The 25,451-nt window shown below is 36.6% G+C and overlaps 1 protein-coding gene across 7 annotated transcripts in view; it reads right to left on the minus strand.

The window, feature by feature from the left end:
* The window catches only part of NAV3 (neuron navigator 3), a 600,880-nt gene that overhangs the window by 89,172 nt on the left and 486,257 nt on the right, over nt 1-25,451 (minus strand). For all 7 annotated transcript variants that reach the window (XM_040491360.1, XM_040491363.1, XM_040491362.1 and 4 more), the window contains exons 13-15: nt 4,168-4,300; nt 2,966-3,236; nt 1,103-1,811 (exon numbers count right to left, since the gene is read on the minus strand). In XM_040491360.1, the coding sequence (XP_040347294.1) occupies nt 1,103-1,811; nt 2,966-3,236; nt 4,168-4,300 (1,113 nt within the window). The remainder of the gene's footprint in view (nt 1-1,102; nt 1,812-2,965; nt 3,237-4,167; nt 4,301-25,451) is intronic.

Genomic DNA, 25,451 nt, shown 5'->3' on the forward strand with positions numbered 1-25,451 from the left:
TCCCACGATAAGTCATTATTCTTTCGGATGAGATTCAACATTTCAAAAAGCCAGTTTTTCAGAATTAATATTGCTACTGAGGAATATAACCTCCAGGTTTTCAAACAATCATGTAACTGAGATTGCTTGAAATGTAAAAGTAAATGTTTCAAGACCCTTTATTTCCCAGTTTGGTCATCATAATAAAAACAAACATCAAACATACTTAACACGTAATGAACTATAAATCATACTCTATCATATCATAGATGAGGAAACAGACCCAGAGAGGTTCAACCATTTGTCGCAAGTCTTTAACCACATGTATTTCCCTGCCACTTAAAACACAGTAGTATTTAAAAACAATGATATCTCACAGCACAATTCCACATATTTAATTTCGAAGACAGTCCTCGTATAGAAACTAAGTTATGCTGCTTATCAGTCATATAAAGGAAAGCGATGAAGCTAGAAAACCTAGCTCATTCCTTAGTTGTAACCCTGTGTGAAATATCCAAATGTTTTCAAATTCCGTCCATGATATCGTGCCTTTATTTTCATTAACCTGTCAAGATCGGGTACTACATCAATCTGTCCAATGTAATCTTTTACAAGAAAAACAATTTCGTCTACGTTCATGATCATTTGACTCATTAAGAGCCAGCAAGATAATAAACACTAGAAACAAATACCAACAGTCATAAAGGCCCATTTTGCTTTATTTGTAATTGTGGAGAGATGGAAATCTATGGAAATTTTATAAGCGATCACTTAGTTTATCACTACCCCTAGGTATTGCCATCTGCTCTTAAGTTTCTTATAAATGCTGTTTTTATGTTGCTAATATTAGATGAGAATGGAACTGGGAAGCTTGAGCATTTCTCAAAATGAATTCCATTTTTTATTTTTTGCTGGTTATTTACACGACCAGCTTTTTAAAACTCACTGTACTCAGAAACTGAATAAAAGATTCTAAGATTATACATACCTTACAATATACATGTAGGGTATATATACTCAGGATATAGGATTTTGGACACATACATTTTATCGACACACGGTTTACATGTCTCCTACGGCATAGCATACTCTATTTTCCCAGCATCATCTTACACACTCTTACCTTCGGAACGTAGGTGAGGCAATGTCAGGATACTTGGATCCCGGCTGCCTGAGCCCTTGTGTCCCGCAGGCGCTGGCAGAGGTGGGGCTGGATTTGGGGGACCCTGACAGAGAAACGCTCTCTGAATCTGAGACGGCCACTTTTTCCTTTTCCTTGTCTGTTTGGTTGACAGTGACGGGACTCGAGCGCCCTGACCCAATCTTAGTAGGTTCTCTGAGCTTCGAGGTGGTGGCGCCAGCCGACTTGCTGCTGACATTGGAATCAATACTGCTGGTGCTGGACCTGTGGCCGCCTCGGCCGGGGATGCCGCTCGCGCTGGACTTGGAAGGGCGGGGCAGGCTGCGGTACTGCAGGGACGACTTGGAGCTCACGTGCAGCAAGCCGTCGTCCTGATTCTGAGAGCCGTCCAGACTGGTTTTCCTCCCGGCGCCGGACTTCCCACCGATGGCAGCCGACTTGGGAATTTTACCCAGTGTTGCCGATCCGCTTGTAATTGTGGCTCCACTGCTCGTGATCATAGTAGATGAGCCTACCCCGCTTGACTTCTTAAATCCAAAAGAGCCGGGAGCAGTAGATCTTCCAATGCCCGAAGGGGGCTTTTTCCCCTCGTCTCCACTGCTTTTTCCTGCATCTGAAGGAGACCTCTGTAGAGATGATCCTTTTAGAGGACTTTTGCCTTTCTCGGAAGCTTTGGCATCATCGGTTTTCCCTAATTAACGAGAAATACACAAATATGCATGCCGGCACGCTTCGATTTCGTAATACTCTTTCTCTAAACCATGTGTAAAAAATGTGAACACATCTTTATGTTACTTCAGTTCCGAAATATGGATTAATATATTGAGAGGGTTGAGTACAAAGCTATAAAATTATGGCTCTTAGAGGAAATGTGATGAGTGATGGAGATAAAATGCAAACACATATTTTTGCAATTTATTATTGTCTTTTATCTCACAATTCTCTTCTTTTATCAGGATAGCACTTAATCTTATCAAGCTAAGTGCCAGAAAAAGAATTCACTTGAATATATATAAGATTATTATATTTAGAGTACCCTGGTACATCATTAATTCAGGTGGCATTATTTAAAATTGGGCACCGTTTCCTTTTTTTCTTTCTTCTAACTTTATTTATTTATTTTGAGAGAGAGAGAGAGAGAGAGAACATGAACAGGGGAGGAGCAGAGAAAGGGAGAGAGAGAATCCCAACCAGACTCTGTGCTCCTAGCACAGAGCCTGACGTGGGGCTTGAACCCACAAACTATGAGATCATGACCTGAGCAGAAATCAAGAGTCGGACACTTAACCAACTAAGTGCCCATAAAATTAGGCACCATTTTAAAAACAGGGAGAGAATCTTAAAAAGAAGAAAAAAAATGGTAAAATTTGGCAGAATTATTTCACTCTCTTCTTTCATAAAGTGTAATTCACAAATGATGTTTCAAATGTCCAGAATTCCAACCCATTAGATTAGTGTGATTGTTCTTGCCTCTCAGTGGTGGTAGTAAAAATTAGAGGTATGCTTACCATAAATATTCCCAACTTTCATAAGGAAGTCAGAAAGAATGCAATCTTGTTTTTATTAGGCAGACTTCTTTTATTTGCACACGAACAGAAATGACAGCGGCAGAATAGACACTCAATAGCCCCAAATTATGATGGTGCTCTCTAGAGAATGCCAAATTGTTGTATTCATGTGGACTTCTATGGTAAAGTATGTGAAATTTACATAGGAAAAAAATAACTATACAGAGAAGAATAGGATTTAATTAAAAAATAAAGCTATCATTAAAGAGAACCAAGACTGAATGGAAGCTATAAATTAAAACCTTTTTGCATAACAGCTGTGAAATGACAAGCCTACCAGGGGTCTTGAGTGCACTCGTTCCAGCTTTCTGCCTAGATGACGCTCCCCCTTGGGCAGACATGCCTCTTCTCCAGGAACCTGTCTGGGAGATGGACAGGGAGGCCTTCTGCCCTGTCTTCTCGGGGTCTTCGGGAAGTCCTGAGGAAATAGCCTTCCACTTGCCACCACTATCCCCATGGCTGTCGAGGTCCTCTTCTGTTTTCTTCAGCTCCTGGGTAGCATCCCATGTCTCATCTGTTGTAGAACGTTTCTCTGAATCTGTCTTCAGCTATGAGGAAAATATTACAAAGAAACTTTGTGCAGAAAAATCTATGAAGTGTGAATAGGCATTGCAATGTACTTTCAGATAACTGGTTAAAAAAAAAAAGCAGCACTGATTTATATTTCAAAAGAATCCCAGAGACTCCTATTTTTATCTCTGCCTTCTTAATTTAAGTTTCATTAATTTTAGTCACATAATGCTCACTTGCACATATTAGAGAATGTCGGAATAAATATGTGCAGAAAACCCCAATTACATACTCCAGAGAGGAAGAAATTTTCTATGTCAAATATAACAAGGAAAAGTAAGACAAGATAAAACTTAATTATCTAATATCCATTCTTGATTTACGATTCTCAAGAGATGTAGTAATTTATTTCAGAGATCAATACAAAATTAATGAAGAACTATTTAAAGTTAGACTATTAAAATATTTTTTGAGTTAAAAAATATCAATATTATAAAAACAGATATGGTAAAAACAAGTCTTTCTGGGTTGACTTATAATCAATAGAAAAAAATACATATACACAAGCTGCTTCAGTTTATGCAATTATTTCAGATTAAGGGGTCATGCTATATATATATATATATATATATATATTTAATTTTATTTTAGAGACAGAGAGAAAGAGAATGTGAATGGGGGAGGGGTGCAGAGAGGAGAGAGAGAGAAAGAGAGAGAGAGAGAGAGAGAGAGAGAGAGAGAGAGAGAGAATCTCAAGCAGACTCCATGCTCAGCATGCAGCCTGATGTGCGACTCAATCTCACCACCATGAGATCATGACCTGAGCCAAAATCAAGAGTTGGAGGCTTAACCAACTGAGCCACACAGGTACCCCTGTGCTACATTTTAATCCAATATAAATAGTTTGGGGGGGGGCGGTTGGGGAGAATCCAGCAGAAGCACTGGAAAAAGAAAGAAGGCAATTCTCACCTGCGTGTTCTTCCTGGAAGGGACAGTGATGTTAGAGTAAGAGCTGACTGAGGATGTCGTATTCAAGTCATCTGTGCTGATATTATCGAGGGTGTCACTGAGACCACTGCTCACAGAGCTGCTGTCATCCCAGCTAAAGGCAAGACACACAGCAGCAATGAACTAAACACAGGATGCATAAGGAAGTCACCTATATTTCCATCTAACACTTATCATGTCTTGGAAGGATGATCCTCATTTTTTAAATCTCATGATGAAAAGTTATTGACTTTCCATTTTTGGAGAATCATATTAAATAAGAATTGAACCTCATCTGATATATGCAAAGAATCAGTGCAGATCTGGCCTCCAAGGGAGTGTCTCTAGAATGAATGAAAACACCACTACAAATACAGCATGGTATTAGGAAAGAATAAAATTAACAATGACTTTTTTTCCCCTGGAAAAAGCAACATTGCATATAAGAATTTGTTCTTTCTTCTGAAAATTAAAGAAAAAAAAAAAAGAACTGTGCTTTAGTTAGGAATCAAAGTAATTCTTCATTCTTCCTCCTACCTTAGTAACTACTTCTAATGATTCACCAACTTTTGAACATTGAGTTTCACTTCTAGCATATCATTACTCCTGCCATACCTCACAATTTCTGGCCTGGACAAGAGACAATACCCTCTTATCTGGCCTTCCTGCCTTTGGTCTTTCTCAATACAACTTCATGGCTAAATTTGGGTCAATGATCAAAAATGATCAAAAATTCACATCTGGCCATGTCACCCCTCCTCTTCACAGACTTCTCTTTACCAAAGCCATAGATTCCAAAATAAAATGCACCTGCCACACAGGATGGACAAAGCAATCCATTGGGGTGTAAGAAAAATATCTGAAATTCTGAATACATTTGTTTTTAATCTAAAGAAGAAAACAATCACATAAGCTATATTAATATTCATGTGCAGGCTAACATGTGCAACCTCATTTAGTCAATGTGCCAGATGATGCAGAAGTAATGTAGGATAAGCAGGGTAACTTGAATGAGAAGAAGAGCAGCTCCACAGTTCCAAGGAGTGGGACATGGTTCTCTTCTTTATTGTCTGTTTCTCAGTCTATTGTGATGTATTGCTGCTTACCTGTGCTCTGTTAAACAAAGTCATCCACATGGGATACATATGTTAGAGGCAGACAAAAGTTAAGTCTCATTAAATGACAAGTCGCTTTAAAAACCTTCTACAAGTAATCCATATATTAAGAGAACATGCTTTTTAAAGTTTTATTTATTTATTTATTTATTTATTTAGAGGTCAAGCCGGGGAGGGGCAGAGAGAGAAGAAGAGAGCATTCCACGCAGGCTCCGTGCTCAGTGCAGAGCCTAACACGGGGTTCCAGCTCACGAACCACGAACCTGAGCTGAAATCAAAAGTTGGAGACTTAACCGACTGAGCCATCCAGGTGCCCCAAGAGAATATCCTTAATGAAAGCATAAGCAAACCACAGAGGAACTGATACTTTTCCTACTTTGGTATACACACTGTTAATGGTGATCCCGCCCCTGCTGTATTTTGTTTGCAACATTAGCTACTGATAGCATAAAGCATCATGATTACCAAAGATATTTATAAGTCAGATTGTTATCAATGACCATATTTTAATTGAGATATAATTGACATGCAACCTTATATCACTTTTAGGTATACAAATAATGATTTGATATAGGTATATTTTGCAAAATGATTACCACCATAGGTTTAGGGAATATCCATCACCACACTGTTACAAATTTTTGTCTTGTGATGAGAACTTTTTAAGATTTACTCTCCAGGCAATTTATATATATATATATATATATATATATATATATTTATTTATTTTGAGAAAGAGAGAGAGATCACAAGCAGGAAGGGGCAGCAAGAAAGGGAGAGAGAGAATTGCAAGCAGGCTCTATGCTGTGAGTGTGGAGACTGACATGGGGCTCCATCTCACAAACGATGAGATCATGACCTGATCCTAAACCAAGAGTTGGATGCTCCACCAACTGAGCCACCCAGGTGTGTCCAGAATCAGTATTTCTATTAATAGCCTCTTCCACTGTCAATCTTAGCATCAGTGACTATAAAGTCAAATGCCACAACTCTTATGGTAATCATAACCATCACTTATATTTTACAACCATTTAAAATCTCAGATGAACACAATAGCTTGGTGGTTTAGATGATATAAGTGACAGAATCCCAAACAATATAAAAACATTGCAATCTAGAAATAGAAAAGTAGGGGCACCTGGGTGGCTCAGTTGGTTAAGTGTCCGACTTTGGCTCAGGTCATGATCTCATGGTTCATGAGTTGGAGCCTGGCGTCAGGCTCTGTGAGGACAGCTCAGAGCCTGGAGCCTGCTTCAGATTCTGTGACTCTCTCTCTCTCTCTGCCCCTCCCCTGCTCATGCTCTGTCTCTGTCTCTCTCTCAAAAATAAATAAACATTAAGAAGCATTAAAAAAAATTCTCTTTTTCCCTTTCTTCGACCCCTCCCCTGCTCACACTGCCTCTCTCTCTCAAAAAAAAAAGTATAGTAAAATATATCTAATTAATAAGTTAAATATCATAGATCATTATAAGAACATAAAGAAAAATTTTCCAAATTTAGCTTAGTGTAATAAAAAGACAAATAGAGTCATAAAATTAAAGTCTTTATGTTATACACCTAAAACTCATATAACTCTACATGTCAATTATGCCCAATAAAAAAATTAAAGTCTTTCATGTGAGTCTTCTTTAGAGGTTCACACACAGCTAGTATGTTCACTTGTTATTCTGACTTTACTAGCTCATAGTGTTGTGTGAGAAGCAAATGAATCACTTCCATAAACTATTTTATAATACCTTATACTTTTCCATCTCTTCCAAGATCTCAAATTCTGCAATCACATTTTTTGACCACAATATTCCATATTTCCAGCAAGCTAAAATCTACTGATTCCTAATTTTTATGTAAACTTTATAGAGAGTTCCTCTTATGCATTTTTACCAGCCTTGTTGTGTTGTTGTTGTTGTTTTTTTCATTTTAGTGAGCTCTTTGCCAAGCGATGCAAGATGCAAAGGTGCTGAAGCAAAAGGAACACTAAAATAATAGTGCAACCATTACTCTTCTAGTTCTTGCCACCCTCATAATCTTCCATATCTGTCTTGACTTTATATTACTTAAATATATGTTTTCTCCATTCTTTTTTTTTGAAAAATACAAGAAAGTCAGCTAATTATAATGACTAATATAATACATATTTTATTATATACAATACGTTTGATTATATAAAATAAATCATTGTTATGATTTCTCAGGGCTACTTAGAAATTCTGTTTTATCCTAAAGTAACCTTCCTGTAGTTTGGAGGAAGATGGCAGCAAAGTAGGAGGACCCTAGGCTCACCTTGATCCCTGAATACAGCTAGATAACTACCAAATCATGCTAACTACCCCAGAAAATGACCTGAAGACCGACAGAGCAAACTCTACAACTAAAGGCAGAGAAGAGGCCTCATCAATGAAGGTAGAAAGTGCAGAGACATGAGAGAAATCAATTGTAGCTACTGTGGTGGGAAGGGAGCGCAGTCACAGGGAAGTGGGAGAGACAGAGTAGCACACAGGTGTGTGCACAGGAGAGACAATTCCCCATAACAACTGGTTTGGAAGCCAAGAGTGGCTGAATTTCAGAAGTTCTTGCAACCAGCAGGGCTGAGAGCCTAGAGTTTTAAAGGTCATTGGGCTTGCCTCAGGGAGAACCCAGAGGGCACTGCACTGCTCTTATTGAGAGGGGAGGGCATACAGCCTGGGGCCATATAGCATGGAAACAGCAATCTGAAAAGTGCCTGGGGCACACAGCGTGGAGGTCATTTGCTCTTCTTGGAGTGTGTCCCAGAGAGGCAGCATTCATGGAGAGACGCCTTCAGGAGCAAAGGGACTAGCTAGCACCATTTCCTTTTCCTGCTCCTCTGCACAAGCACAGAGCCACCTGTGGAAACCAGTGTAGTGTCCACACTTGCTACCTAACTTCCATACACCAAGCCCCTCTCCCCAGTCCAATTCCCCCGCTAGGTGGAACCACCCCTCACAGTTACACTTGTCTCTGTCCCCACGTGGAAGGCCCCTCTCTCAGAAGACTGGATGAAACACCTTTCCATACTGTGCCTTTCAACCCTGGAGTTTCGCAGAGCGTCAGTTCCGGCAACAGTGGCAATAGGTCTCATTTCACAAGCAGACCAGAGCACATCTAGTTAAAACTCACCACATTCTGGACAGGGACCAAATACTTCCCGCAATAAACAAAGAGAACCTCTGCAGATGACTGGTCTGAAGGATAAAGTGGCGAGGACATAACAGCAGGGTGCACACAGCATACATTCGAGACACTCCCTAAAGCAACAGGCCCTGAGAGACAGAGAACATCATACTACAGGGCATTAGAGAACCTCTTCTTCATAAAGCCATTATCTTTAATAGCAGGAGACTAGCTGATTTTTCTAACACACAGAAGTAGGAAGAGACTTGGATAAAATCAGTAGACAGAGGAATTTGTTCCAAATGAAAAAACAGAACAAAGCTGTGGCCAGAGATTTAAGGGAAACAGATATAAGGAACATGCCTGATAGAGAATTTAAAGTAATGTTCATAAAGATACTCGATGGGCTTGAGAAAAAGAGTAAAAGGCATCAGTGAAACCATTAACACAGAAATAAGGAATAACAGCAGAGATAAAGGGCTCAATAAGTGAAATAAGAATTAATGATGGAATGAACAACAGGCTGGAAGAAGCATAGGAATGAATCAGTAACCTAGAAGAGAGTGATGGAAAGTAATCAAGCTGAACAAAAGAGAGGAAAAAGAATTATGCAAAATGAGAATAGACTTAGAGAATTCAGTGACTCCAACAAATATAATAACATTTGTATTGTAGGAGTCCTGAACGAAGAGAAAGGGGGCAGAAAATTTATTTGTAGAAGTAATAGCTGAAAATTTCCCTAATCTGGAGAAGGAAGCAGATATCCAAATCGAGGAGGCACAGAAAGAACCCACAACAAAATCAACAAAAGCAGGTCTACACCAAGACATATTGTAATTAAAATGGCAAAATGTAGTGATTAAGAAAACTCCTTAAAAGCAGAAAGAAAAAGGAAGACAGTTACCTGCAAGGAAAATCTCATAAGGCTACAAGCATATTTTTCAGCAGAAACTTTCCAAGCCAGAAGAGACTAGCATGATATATTCAAAGTGCTGAATGGGAAAAATCTGAAGCCAAGAATACTCTACCCAGCAAGGCTGTAATTCAGAATAGAAGGAGAGATAAGTAGTTTCCCAGACAAATAAAAACTAAAGGAGTTCATGATCACGAAATCAGCCTTGCAAGAAATACTAAAGGGGACACTGTCAGTGGAAAGGAAAGACCAAAAATGACAGTATGAAAGTAGAAAACACAAAAGCAGTAAAAATGCAGTCAAGGAAGTCACAAAATGAAAAGGATGCAAAACATAACGACATGTACCTTAAACATGGGTTCAAACTTAAATGGCCATCAACTTAATAAAGGCTGCTATATGCGGGAGATATTATATATAAACCTACTAGTAACCACAAATCAAAAACCACTAAGAAATATGCAAAGAATAAAGAGAAAGAAATCCAAATACATCACTAAAGAAAACCAGCAAACCATGAAAGAGGGCAAGAGAAGAAAGGATCAGAGAAAATCTTCAGAAATAACCACAAACAAGTAATAAGATGGCAATAAGCACACATCTATCAATAATCATTTTGAATATAATGAACTAAATGCTCCAATCAAAAGATACTGGGTGACAGAATGGATAAAGAAAACAAGGCCCATCTATATGCTGCCGACAAGAGAGTCGTTTTAGAGCTAAAGATACCTGCCTATTTAAAGTGAGGGGATATTTAACATGCAAATGGATGTCAAAAAAAAAAAAATAGAACAGCAATACTTCCATTGGACAAACAAGACCTTAACAAAAGACTCTAACAAGAGACAAAGAAGGGCACAATATAATAGTAAAGGGGACAAGCCAACAAGAAGATATAACGACATAAATCCAATATTTATGCACCCAATATGAAAGCACCTAAATACATAAATCAGTTAATAACAAACATAAAGGAAATAATTGACAATAATACAATAATAGTATTGTATGGGACTTTAACACCCCACTCACATCTATGGACAGTTCATCTAAAAAGAAAATCAACAAGGAAACAATGGCTTTGAATGACACATTGGACGGACCCTATAGATTTAACAGAAATATGTAGAACATTCCACCCTAAAATTGCAGAATCCATGTTCTTTTCAAGTGCACATGGAATACTCTCCAGAATAGATCACATATTAGTCCACAAAACAAGTCTCAACAAATTCAAGAAGACTGAAGTCATACAATGCATCTTTTTTGAACATAACTCCATGAAACTAGAAATCAATCACAAGAAAAAATCTGGAAAGACAAAAATACATGGAGTTTAAACAACATGCTACTAAGCAATGAATAGGGCAATTGGGAAATAAAAGAAGAAACAAAAAGAACATGGAAACAAATGAAAATGAAAACACAACAGTCTAAAACCTTTGGGATGCAGCAAAAGCAATTCTAAGAGGGAATTTTATAGCAACACAGGTCTACCTCCTGAGGCAAGAAAAATCTGAAATAAACAACTTAATCTTACACCTAAAGGAGCTAGAAAAAGAACAACAACAAAAAAAAGCTAAAACCATCAGAAGTAAGGAAATAAGAGAGATTAGAACAGAAATTAATGATATAAAAGGAAAAAACTCAATAGAACACATCAATGAAACTGGAAGCTGGTTCTTTGAAAAAAGAAATCAATAAAATTGATAAACCTCTAGCAAGATTTATCAATAAAAAAAGACAAAGGATCTAAATAAATAAAATTACAAATTAGAAAGAAGAAATAACAATCAACACTACAGAAATACAAATAATTTTAAGTGAGTATTATGAAAAACTATATGCCAACAAATTGGACAAGCTAAATGAAATGGATAAATTCCTAGGGACATATAAACTACCAAAACTGAAACAGGAAGAAATAGAAAATTTGAACAGACCAATTGCCAGCAATGAAATTGTACCAGTAATAAAAAAAAAATTCTAATAAAAAGAGTCCATGACCAGATGGCTTCATAGGCAAATTCTACTGAACACTTTAAATAAGAGTTAACACCTACTCTTCTCAAACTATTCCAAAAAATAGAAAAGGAAGGAAAACTTTTAAATTCATTCTATGAGGTCAGCATTCACCTGATAACAAAACCAGATAAAGACACCACACACACACACACACACAAAAATTGAACTACAGGCCAATATTTCTTTTTTTTAAGAAATATTTAAGAAATCCCCCTCAAGGGAGGGGCAGAAAGAGAGGGAGAGAGAGAATACCAAGCAGGCTCCACACTGTCAGGAAAAAGACTGACTTAGGGCTTGATCTATGAACTATGAGATCATGACCTGAGCTGATATCAAGAGTCAGATGCCTAATCAACTGAGCCACTCAGGCATACAGGCCAATATTTCTGATGAATATAGATACAAAAATTCTCAAAAAAATTACCAGCAAACCAAATCCAAGAATAAATTTAAAAAATAATTCACCACTATCAAGAGGGATTTATTCCTGGGTTGCAAAGGTGGTTCAATATTTGCAAATCAATCATTGTGATACATCACACTAATAAGAGAAAGGATAAGACCCATATGATCATTTTAATAGATGCAGAAAAAGCATTTGACAAACTATCCATTCATGATAAAAACCCTCAACAAAGTAGGTTTAGAGGGGACATACCTCAACATAATAAAGGCCATATATGAAAATCCACAGTTAACACCATACTCAATGGGGGAAAAACTGAGAGCTTTTCTCCTGAGGTCAGGAACAAGACAGGGATGTTGTCTCTCACTACTTTCATTCAACATAGTCCTGGAAGTCCTAGCCACAGCAAGCAGGCAATGGAAAGAAATAAAAGGAATTCACATTGGTAGGAAGAAGTAAAACTTGCACTATTTACAAATGACATCATACTATATACTGGAAACCTAAAAGACTACCAAGAAACTGCCAGAACTGATAAACAAATTCAGTAAAGTCACAGGATACAAAATCAATGTACAGAAATCTGTTGCATTTCTACACACCAATAATGAAGAAGCAGAAAGAGAAAATAAGAAAACAATCCAATTTACAATTGCACCAAAAATAGTAAGATACCTAGAATAGATGTAATGAAAGAGGTGAAAGACCTGTACTCTGAAAACTATAAAACACTGGGAAAAAAACTGAAGATGACACAAAGAAATGGAAAGACATTCCATGCTCATGGATTGGAAGAAGAACTATTGTTAAAATGTCTATACTACCCAAAGCAATATGCAGATTTATTGCAATCCCTAACAAAATACCAACAGCACTTTTCAAAGAACAAACAATCCTAAAATTTGTAGGGAACCACAAAAAACCTTGAATAGCCAAAGCAATTTTGAAAAAGCAAAGCAAAGCTGGAGGCCTCACAATTCTAGACTTCAAGTTATATTACAAAGCTGTAGTAATGAAAACAGTATGGTACTGGCACATAGACACATACATCAATAGAACAGAATAAAAACCCAGAAATGAATTCACAATTATATAGTCAATTAACCTTTCACAAAATAAGAAAGACTATGCAATTGGAAAAAAGAGTCTGTTCAACAAATGGTGTTGGAAAAACTGGACAGACACATGCAAAACAATGAAACTGGGCCACTTTCTTACATGACAAACAAAAATAAACTCAAATGGATTAAAGACCTAAATGTGAGACCTGCAACCATAAAAATTCTAGAAGAGAGCACAGCAGTAACTTTTTTGACATTGGCTGTAGTAACTTTTTTTTCTAGATAGGTCTCCTAAGGCAAGGGAAATAAAAGAAAAAAATGAATTATTGGGACTACATGAAAATAAAAAGCTCCTGCACAGTAAAGGAAGCAATCAACAAAACTAAAACAAAAGGCAACCTACAGAAGGGAAAAGATACTTGCAAATGACATAATCAATAAAGGGTTACTATCCATAATATATAGAGAACTTATAAAACTCAACTCTCAATAAAGAAATAATCTTATTAAAAATAATCAGAAGACATGAACAGACATGTCTCCAAAGAAGACATCCAGATGGACAAGAGACACATGAAAAGATGCTCATCATCACTTACCATCAGGGAAATGCAAATCAAAGCTACAATGAGATAGCACTTCACACCTATCAGAATGGCTAAAATCAACAACACAAGAAACAACAAGGGTTGGCAAGGATATGGGAAAAAAAGAACCCACGTGCACTGGTGGTGGGAATGCAAACTGGTGCAGTCACTCAGGAAAACAGTACGGAGGTTCCTCAAAAAGTGAAAAAATAGAACTACCCTACACAAGCAAATAAGTCAGTCAGAGACCATGATTTCATTCATATGTGGAATTTAAGAAACATAACAAATGAGCAAACGGGGAAAAGAGAGAGAAAGAGAGAAAGAGAGACCAAGAAAAGAATTTTTAACTAGAGAACAAACTGATGGTTATCAGAAGGAAGATAGGTAGGGGGATGAAATAGGTGATGGGGATTAATGAGTACACTTGTGATGAGCACCAGGTGATGTACAGAATTGTTAAATCACTGTATTGTACACCTGAATCTAATGTAACACTGTATGTGAATTAACTGGAATTAAAATCAAAACTTCAAAAGAAGTCATTTTCCTCAAATTCCAGAAGCATAGTGTTATTTCTCTTCTTCCTTTGTATTCCAAACTCTTTCTCCTAATACTGAAATTGTTTTTACAGAGGTCAATTAATCCATGAATTGAATGCTTACTATGTGTCCCACTCTTCCAATTACTTTATATTATATAATGCTCAAAACTATTGAGACAAGCTTTAAAAAGATTAAGAGGCTCAGGTTGGTTAAATGATGAGCCTAAGAGCCTGTGATGGAGCTGGGATTTGAACGCAGGAATTCGTCCCAAAGCTGATTAGCATTATGCTCCCCTGCCTCCCGTCTCTTCACCCCTTCTCTCTTGAAATAGATCAATGATGAGTCTTCACAGGCTCTTTGCAAAGTTCACAGATCCCTCCAAACCCGTTACCTTTTCTTATTATTTGGGATTCTTTTGAATTCCTCAATATTCAGAAACTAATCTTAACTCATCTTTTACTTTCTTCTTGGAAATTCCCTAGTCTTCCACAACTTCAATACCACCTGTATCATTAGGACACTTAGATTCACATCTTTAATCAGACTTATTCCTGACTACCAGATCAGCATTTCCAGCCTTCTACTGGACAGTTTGTCGTGGATGTCCTGTCAACATTTCAAATCACTCTGCCTAGATTACATAATTTCTCTTTAAAAATTCTTCTCCCTTTCAGTTATTGACATTACCTATTAACCTTTCTGCCATGAAATGTAAGTGTCATTGCCTCTCTTCTCTCATTTGGCTCCATTCTTAGTTGTCTCTAAACCTTGAAAATCCCCCTGGCCACAGGTGACACCCTTTTGGGCCACCCTTTTGTTCCACATATCCACTGCCTCTGCTTGTCCTTCCTTCCATAAAGCTATTAGTAAGTATCTGCTCTTATTCATTAAGTGATGAATAAATTATAGCCCCCCTTCTTGAAGAACTCAGTGTTTATTGTTGGAGACAAAAACTTAAACAAGTGATTACAATATAAAATGGTAAGTGTTGTAAAAGAAGTGTGTGTTAAATGTATGTATGGCATGTCAAAGCTACTCTCACTTACTTGCGGAGTTGAAGAATTATTTCACAATAGGAAGGTCATAGAGTGATCAGATGAAATCTAGGTTAATCACTGTATTGTAGCGTATATTGCCTGTGATACACATTTTTTTGTACTTTTCTATATTCTTGATCATGATTTGAATTACCTGAAGCCAGGGACTGTATTTGATTTATCTTTATAATCCTACCACTTACCATGGTGTCTACTATTGAACAGATGACTAGTAGATGCTTGTTAAATGAAGGAAACAATTTTACTTTTGAAAATGCTGCTTCGATCCAGTAATGCTAAATTGAATTGAATCCAATAATAAACGTAGATTTTGAGAAAATGTTGTTTAACATATTTTTTTGGTAAACAAACTTAAAGGAACAAATTTTGATTGATGACAACATTATTTCCAGAATCTATTCTGTGATTTTGACTTTCATCTTTGATTTTGTAGATACCAGAATTCTCCCTAGCCAGGATGCAATTAATCTTGTTTATTATGGCACACTTAATTAAGTTGAAAAGCTTCATAAAATAGAGTTCTTTTTCCTGAAAAAAATGATAATTTACTCTTATAATTGGCTCTGAGTAGTAGGTCTCAAGCCTCATCAATATATTTTCTCCCTCCTTTCATTTTTAATTTCATTAAGATGTGCTAAGAATTCTTGATGATAGTCCTTATAAAAGGGCAACTTTTTTTCTCCTCCAAGTTACAGATCTGTCACTCTGCTAAATTCTTCTCAACGATCTAGGACAGCTCTATAAATTGCAGATCTGTGGATGTTATCACACAGATTGCATTTACACATTGGATTGTTCCCAGTTCTGAAATACTATGATCGAAGCTGTTAAGAACATTCACATACATTCCAATTATGTGACATTTTATAACAGGCAAAACTACAGATACACAGGATGATCAGTGATGGCCAGTGGTCAGAAGTGTGGGAAGATTTATAGTGGACATACATGATTTGATACATATGTCAAAACTCAGAGCTGTAGGGGAAAAACAAAAAACGTAGCCAATTAGCCTGTTGACAAATTACAATTTAGATATACACAAGATTACTAAGTATTCTAAGAGGAAAATGATTTTTTGGCATGCCTTTTACTATATATATTTTTATTTTATTTTTTCAAGTTTATTTATTTTGAGATAGACAGCGTGAGCAGGGGAGGGGTTAGAGAGTGAGGGAGAGATTGAGAATCCAAAACAGGCTCCATACCAGCAGCTGTGAGGGGCTCAAACTCATGAACTGTGAGATCATGGCCCGAGCTGAAACCAAGAGTCAGCCCCTTACCCTACTGGGCTACCCAAGCACCCCTGCTATGTATATTTTAAATGTTCAATAACTCAGTGGGGCCAGGTATCTATTTTACTTATCTGGTAGTGCACTTGTAGCTCTGACCCTCATGTTGACCTCTGGATTTACACTTAGAAGTAGAACTGTTTGAGGTGCGCCTGGGTGGCTCAGTCGGTTAGGCGTCCGACCCTTGATTTCAGCTCAGGTCAGTCTCATGGTTTGTGAGTCCGAGCCCCACGTCAGGCTCTGCACTGACAATGCTGAGCCTGCTTGGGATTCTTTCACTCTCTGACTCTCTCTCTCTCTCTTTCTCTCTCTCTCAAAAATAAATAAATAAAATAATAATAATAAAAAAAAGTAGACCTGATTGAAAACAAATGTGTTATACATTCAAGGTCTTTTTTGTTTCTTTCTGCTTTTTACAATGAAGAATTCTGAAATATTAACTGAAAAATAGTTAAAATAAGTTTGCAGATTTAAAAATGCTAGTCCTATTTACAGGTAATTTTTCAACACAATCCTATTTTGGGTGTATTAGCAATTCATACAGGAGGTATTTGGTCAGGCTCTTCAACAATTCATATTGCAAGGTCAACTGTCCTACTTATACCTGTACCTGTAAGAAGGAGATTTTCTTTCAATAAATAACTAATTCCTATACTTCAGGCATTCAATAGTAACCTCAATCTCAATTTGCTAGCTCATTAAATATTCCATTAATGAAATAAATGAGGGTCCCCTGGTGGCTCAGTCAGAAAGTGTCCAACTTTTAAAAATTTTTTTTCCATGTTTATTGACTTTTGAGAGAGAGAGAGAGAGAGAGACAGAGAGAGAGAGAGAAGAGAGAGAGAGAGAGATACTGAGCATGAGTGGGGGAGGGCCAGAGACAGAGGGAGACACAGAATCATAAGCAGGCTCTAGGCTCTGAGCTGTCAGCACAGAGCCTGATGCAGGGCTCAAACTCACAAACTGAGATCATGACCTGAGCCAGAGTTGGATGTTTAACTAACTGAGACACCTAGGTGCCCCAGTGTCTGACTCTTGGTTTCAGCCCAGGTTATGATCTCCTGGCTTGGTGCTGACTGTGCAGAGCTTGTTTGGGATTCTCTCTCTCCTTCTCTCTCTACCCCTCCCCTGCTCACTCCCCTTTTCTCAAAATAAACTAACAACAAACAAACAAACGAATAGGCAAACAAATAAATAAATGAACATGGGTTCACCAACAATTCCTGTAGTACTGTGTGCCAACCCCAATTCAATTCCAGTTATGAGAATGTTGTCTACTAAGGTGACATTATTTTTGATTTCTATAAAAACATCTTCTTAGTCCAAATCATTTAACAATATACTTTTTTGTTAGCTTGTTTTATTACAAGTTAAAATAAGAAATAGCCATATAAACAATGTATATCTTCTTGAGTCTTTGATTACATATATTATGGCTGTTTAGAAAACATAACTGTAGATATTACAAAATTTTGCCAGTATCTGAGTGTTTCTAGGACAATGCTGTTGGAACAACTGCCTGAGGTATGCCATAGTGTTTCAAGAGTATAAATTCTTCCTCCAGGTACCAGCACATCACACTCCCTCATGCATTACTATCCAGTGATATCCACCAAGTTCTTATGCTGACAGTAATGGTCCAGTTAGACTCTGGATACACCATGAATAGATGATTATACATGCTTTAGATCCTTGGTGCCACCCCCACTTATGTCTCTCAGTCCCCTAAGACATCACTTTGATTTATTGGACAGGTCTTACACCAAGTTCTAAATCCTTCCCCTACCACAACCTCACTCTGAATTCTAAATTAAATTTCATATACATTTGGTCCCATTTTCAAGAACCTCAAGATTACAAACATTTTAAAAATGTTAATTAAAAAAAAAGGTTAAGCAAACTCAACATTTTTATATAGTACTGAAATGCAAATTCTGGAGTCATGTTTGCCACTTGTAATCAATGTAGAAAATGTAAAGTGTTGATCTCAGTGTTGAGACCCGTGAACATTCATATATACAGGATGACACAGTAGATGTATTTAGGCACTGTAAAAACTCTCATGCGATAGACATATTGCTCTCTTCCAACCTAAAAATTGGCAAACCTTTTAACAATATATGACAAAGTATAAAATCTAAGTACTTTATTAAATATTTCTTAAGACTAATAACAATTATTGAATGAAGAGAAAAATGAAGTAACCTTAGCTATCCAAGAAATCATTGTGTAAAAACTTCTGGATATGCTTCTTGTTTCTAAGGGAAAACTACATAACATTTGAAAACAAAAGGAAAGCACCACTTTAAAAAATATCCTGTTTCAGGATAGCTTTGTTTTCTATTTCCATTATTTATGGCAATTCAAATAATGCACATAAGGAGATACAGATACCTTTAATATATACTTGACACAATGACATTTGCAATAATAATTTTGAAAATACTAAGAGTCAGCTGGGTAGGTTTTGCGCTTTGCTATCAATATGTCAAACCAATTAATTTCTCCTCAAAACTAAATAAACACAAAACCATATAGACCTACACCATACTTTTTTTTTTTTTTTTTTAATCAACAAACACACTACACTACCTGTCAAGTTTGAGCATGGCAACCACTCAAGTGTAAATTCTGTAGTACTTCAGGGTCATTGACAGAAAGCAATGGAGTGTATTTCAACAAAGATTTATTCAGCATTTCCCTGGAAAAAAAATTATTACCAAGAAAAAAGAACCAGTCTTTAAAGGGACTTCTGAATTGGAAAACCCTAACTATATAACAACATCAACATACTAAAAATAATTTTATAATTTTATGTTAAAATATTCTCTTCCATTTATAAAATATTTATGGTTTTTAATTGCAGGATTTTTTTTGTTGTTCTAGCTTCTATCTCCAAAAGTGTTTCATCCTACCACTTTTCATTAATTATGCGATACAGTAGAGTTTGAGTAGTGGGTTTACATTCAGTTGAAATGCCATTTTCTCTATGAAGCCTCCTGTGATTTCCAAGCAAACTTTAATTCTTCTACACTGTGTTTACTACTAGCATGCTTCCATTGTACAGCAGTTGATCTGCTTACAAAGCAATTTCAGTCACAAAGTCATGGTTGAGGGCAAGGAGAGTGGCTTGTCTCTTGGAGTCTCCGTGCCCAGGTTGGCATCTGGCCCGTGAAAGGTTCTTGATGTTTGTGAAATAAATGCATAAATGATCTAGTCCTACATAGGCACAATCTACAGCCTTAGTCTGTGATTCATTCACTCATCCTAACCCTTAAGCAGGCAAATAATCTTAAATTGTGGTTAATAAAAAAAAAAAAATCAAGGGGAAAAAGTGAGAGAAAAAACGAGAGGGACCTGCTAAGGTTTGGGTGAAGAAAGAATGAGTGCTTTGAGGAGGTCATTTTAAATAAGCATTAAGCAGACAAGTGAAGGGTGAAGAAAGGCCCTCCATCAAAGTGGTGGGGGAGAGAGCATTACAGGAAGGGGAAACAGCAAGTGTGAAAACCTGGAAGCAATAGAGGTCAAGGTACAGCAGGCAAGGGAAGTTCTGAGATTGAAAAAGTAGGTCTTACACACAGTGCTGAGAAGTAAGACTTCCTTAGAAGGACAATAAAAAGTCATCAAATAGCTTTAAGCAGTAAAATGACATGAGCCGATATATAGTTTTCAACTATTTTAGTCTTTTGAATATATTGGAGGTAAGTAAGATTGGATGCAGGAAGCTCCATGAGGAGGCTCTTGTGACTTTCTTTAGTTTTTGATCACGGGATACAAGTAAATTAACAAAAGGCAGTTTCAAGGTATATTTGGAGGTAGAAATGGTGGGATTTGGTCTCTATATACTTGGTTTCTATCCTGGATTCCTGACAGAGAGCTCCTAAAACTTTTGTAATTTCTTGAGTGATAAGGTACTAGGATCATCTTTGTTCTAATAGTTGGTCTTTGACTGCAGTACATAATACAGGGCTCCTAAATCTCTTGGAATTTCCTGGGTGATAGGAGCATCTTTTGTTCTAATGAGGGAACACTTGATTGGCTCCTGGATAGCTCACTGATTGTTTTTACCCCAATTCATAATTATTTGCACATTTAAGCGTTAGAATGAGTGAACAGGGGGTGCCTGGGTGGCTCAGTTGGTTAGGTGTCTGACTTTGGCTCAGGTCATGATCTTGCGATTCGTGGGTTTGAGCCCCACGTCGGGCTCTGTGCTGACAGTTCAGAGCCTGGAGCCTGCTTCAGATTCTGTGTCTCCCTCTCTCTGCCCCTCTCCCGCTCATGCTCTGTCTCAAAATTAAATAAACATTAAACAATTTTTTTTAAAGAATAAGTGAATAAATCACAGATTAATGCCTTAATGTTGTGACCATATAAGACCAGATCATTTATTGATTTATCCCACACCTCTGTCCTCCAGGATGGGAAAGAGGCACAAGATTCAGTTAATAATGTATCATGCCTATGTAATAAAGCTTCCATAAAAATCCATGAATTACAAAGTTTGGAGCGCTTCCAGGAAGGTGAACACATGGGAGGTGTTGGGAGTGTGGCATGCTGGGAGAAAGCATGGAAATTCTGGGCTCCTTCCCTATATTTTGCCCTATGTACCCATTCAATTCAGATGATGTTCAGATGATGTTCAGTATCCATTGTCATATCCTTTATAACAAGCCAGTAATTAAAAATAAGTGTTACCCTGAGTTTGTGAACCATTCTAGCAAATTATCAAACCTGTGGAGGGAGACATGGGAACCCCCAACTTATAGTCGGTAAGTCAAAAATACAGGAGGCCTAGACTTGCAACTGGTATTTAAGTGGGGGAAGTCTTAGGGAATGAGCCCTCAACTTACGGGATCTGACACTCATTCCAGGTAGTTTGTGCCAGAACTGACTTGAATTCAACTATAGGACAGTCAGTTGGGGCGAGAGAATTGGTCAGTGTGAGAAAAAAAATCCCAAATATTTGGTGTCAGAAATATTCCACGAATAGAGATTTTTCTTTTAGTTGGAATGTGGTAAAGAGAAAAAAAAAAGGAAAAAGAAAAAGACTTTAGATCTTTTGCATACTTCCCACTGGCAATAGAGACATGAGTGATTTTTTTTGAAAAGTAAAGCATCCATCAATAGGATTCAAGACATAATTTTAATCCCAAATTCAGTTTGCACTTAGTACCATTATTTTTACATACCAAGAGAAACTGATATGAATTTACTATATCATAATTTAAGTGTATAACCCTTGATAACTGGCAATTCATATAAATATAAAGTCTTTCCATTTTCATTATTTTTAGTATGCACAAAATGCTATGTATTTAGCCATGAAATATTTATAGAGACTATATTAATACCATGTGCGTTTTGGGTAAGGAGAGCAATCAATAAACTCTATGCACTGAACTTTTCATCCCCTTTTCTTTCTTCTAGGAAACAAATAATGAAGATTTATTCTATTGTAGCATCAGATAAGGTAAGATAAATGAAAAATGAAAGGCCCTGTTCTTTATAAAAGAAAGCCCTAGGTAGATTTGGTTAAATGATGAATGATGTTAGCTTGAAATGAATTTATGCAGTCAGGCAGATTTTTATGTTTTAATGATATCTGAGGCAGATAAGAAACATCTATTTTTGTTTTTATTATAATACGAGCTGAAATCAAAGAGATAAAATAACCTTACTTAAAATTACTTTGCTGAAACACATTACTGGAACAATGCTTATTGTAATTTTGCTAGCTTCCTCCAGTGTTCATTTGCATCATGCTATTATATGGTTGAAATAGGTACAAGTTTATTTAAAAGCTTCTGTTAGTGATAAGCTGAGAATATAACATACGCAATGAAAGTTAACTCAAGGATTAATTAAGGTCCATTGGTATCCTTTTATTTCTTATATTAATTTAAAAACCAATATGTGTTCATTGTGGAAAACTAGGCAGTTCATAAATAATATGAAAGAGACAAAGTAAATCATCTGCCGTCCACCCAGCAGTAGCCACCATTAACATTTTGATGATTTCTATCCATTCATTTCCTGGATGTATTATATGCACAGGTGTAAATTTACCTGGTTGAGACCTTCTGATTATAATATTTGCTCATTATTCATTTGTTTTATGTGACATTGTAATGATTTTAAAGTCCTTAAAATATTTTTGACGTAAGTGTATCATATGAACTATTATATTTTTAATCATTTCTGTTTTAGGAAATATAAAAAACTTTATAATTTTCTAACTACTTTAAGTATCATTGCAATGAATACCTTTGAACATTTATGTTGACATATCGGGTTACATTTATGATTATTTTCCTAGGATAAATTCCTAGAAAGAGAATTACTAATTCATGGGATATGAACATTTGAAACACTGCAGATGCAGCATATCAGTTGAAGAACACATCATTTTCTATTCTTGCCAGTCATATGACACTGATATCCTTACAAAATCCTGGGTAGTTTCAGGTCATGTGGCTTTCTTCAGTAATTTGAAAATTTTCAAATGTGAAATAGTTGATCAGTGTATTTTTAATTTACATTGATCAATTTATGAGTGAGATTACAAAATTTCTATAGGTATGCTGGCTATTTTTATATCCCTAAATTATGTCCTTTCTATATTCCTTCAACAGAGTTTAAACACCTCATTTGTATTAGATTTTTATGTATTACAAATTACTTCAAATATTTTCCCCCTCCGTTTCTTGGTTTTTACTTTGATTGATGGTATTTTAATATGTAGGGTTCAAAAATATTATACCCAACTCTATAAATCTTTGCTTCTATAAGATCTTCTCCCAAGAATTTTTGTGCATATAATTCTATTCCTCTTCCTTCCCCTTCTTTGATATTCCATTTTTATGGTAAGGTGAGAAACTCTGATAAATATTTATTTCTATTTATTTTTATGGTTCACTTATCAAGTCTTAATATATGAGATATACTAGAGTATTTTTAATGATTATCAAATATGTTCCACTGACCTAGCTGGTGATTTCTCTAATAATACCATGCTGCCCTAATTATTACAATGAGTTTTTTTAAGGCAGACTATGACTTAAAAATATATACTTAACTAAGGATTCAAACCTTTTAAAAACCTCCAAATTATAGAAGTTAGCTATTATTCTAAAAAAATTATTACCATCCATAGTTCTACTCAGTAATGCATGAAACATTTATTGAATTGTTTCATTATGGCAGATATTGAGAATATAGAAATCAATGTGATAGTACAGAGAAACAACATTTGCTTAAATGTGGAAAATGTGTAATTCTTACTTTTGAGAGTTCAGATTATTTTTTTTTTGATATCTGAACATTTAGTTATAGGCATTTTACTTAATAAATAGCAATCATAGCTATTAACCCTCAGCAAAATTGTCTCCCTTCTCAAAAACATTTATCACTTGAAATATTTTTGGCATTAGTTATTTCTTTCAGAAGAAAAGAAATACCCAAATTACTATAATTTCAAGGTTGCATGAAAAGAGAAACGTTATATAGAAATAAAAGAGCTTAGACAAAGCTCACCAACTTAGCTACAAACCTAACTGCGAACAAGGTTGAAAATGGAAATCTGTTCTGTGTTATCTTGCTTGATAGAGCCTACACTAAAGTAATAAGAATTCATTAAAATATTTTTGAGAGAAAATATTAATAATCAGAAATATTTTTGCTTTGAGATATATAAAATATGTAATATAAAAACATCCCAGATTCTTCTATTTTAAAACATTGGGAACACTGCCTTGAACATTCCTTAAAAGAGTCAGTCTAGTGAGTGAAGATCTCTGGAAGGGGTGAAAGATAGTTCACAATGAGAGAGACATTTGCCAGGAAAAATCACATCTCAGCACTGAAGAACAACAGATGGCAGCAGTAATAATGACAACTTACAGCAGATCCTGTCTGGCACACTTTCAAAATGGTCATTTATATTTCCTATCACAAACAGCTAACTGTTGTCTCCTTGTATTGTGTGCATGGATAGAGAAGACAAAAAAAATGCAAAAAATGACATGTGAACTGCCGTAACAGGGAAAGAATTAAACTGGAAGAGCAAGGCTGAGGTGACAACAAGACCCTGGTCAGGTGTCAGTTTCCTGAGATTTCCCAGGCATCGACCCCGTGCTGATGGTTTGCCTAAACTATCTCCAGGTCTGAAGTGTTGCCAGCCACTCCTGGTCAACCATCACACTTCTCACAGCCTGGGTTGATGTTTCTGAGCTGTGCCTTGACACTCTCATTTGCTTTCTGCTTTCTTCCAGATAGGCTTTTGTTGCTAACCCTGAACCATAATGCCTGATCAGATTTATTTGTGTTCTTCCCAGCAGGAAGTGAGGATTCATAAAATATGATGCTTAAAAGAGGAAGCAGGGGTACCTGGATGGCTCAGTCAGTTAAGCATCCAGCTCAATATCAGCTCAGGTCATGATCTCACTGTTTGTGAGTTAGAGCCCTGTGTTGGGCTCTGCGCTGACAGCTCAGAGTCTGCTTGGGATTCTCTTTCTTTCTCCCCCTCTCTCTGCCCCTCCCCTGCTCACTCTTGCTCTCTCTCAAAAATAAATAAATAAACATCAAAAATGATGAAGCAGTGGTTGGTCAACAGACCATCTCTCACCCCAGGCAGACAAAGTGGAGTCATGACACAGCCAAGAAGAAAGTCGCGGTAGAACAGAAGCAAGCAAGAGAGAGGTCATTGGGTCCTAGCACAGTGCAAAATTAGCAGATTTATAGGAGTTGAAAAGACTCAAAACATAAACAGAAGAAAAGATGTGATATCCAGATGTGATTTTTACAAAAAAAAAAAAAAGGCTTTGGCAAATGGAGCAGTGTTTCATCTGAAAAAGGAAGCATTTATATCACTAGAACAGAAATCAACTTCCCAGGATTTGGTGAAGGCAAACAGAAGGGCTTGGCAGAATGATGTAAAGATGGGGAGGAAAGCAACTTTTTTCCTGGTTGTTTGGGATACAGGGTATGTTGTTATTCTTTGCTCTTCTCAAGAGAGAAGAGCCAGGTTGTATCCTATAAGTATGGGGGAAGTCCATTGGCTGGGCATATCCTATGTGGTGCTGATTCATAGGATTGGTCTTGAGAATTCTCTTTTTTCCAAATAGTGAATTTAAT

The sequence above is a fragment of the Herpailurus yagouaroundi genome, unplaced genomic scaffold (genome assembly GCF_014898765.1).
Source record: "Herpailurus yagouaroundi ecotype Mexico unplaced genomic scaffold, PumYag 182, whole genome shotgun sequence".
NCBI classification, from domain to species: domain Eukaryota; kingdom Metazoa; phylum Chordata; class Mammalia; order Carnivora; family Felidae; genus Herpailurus; species Herpailurus yagouaroundi.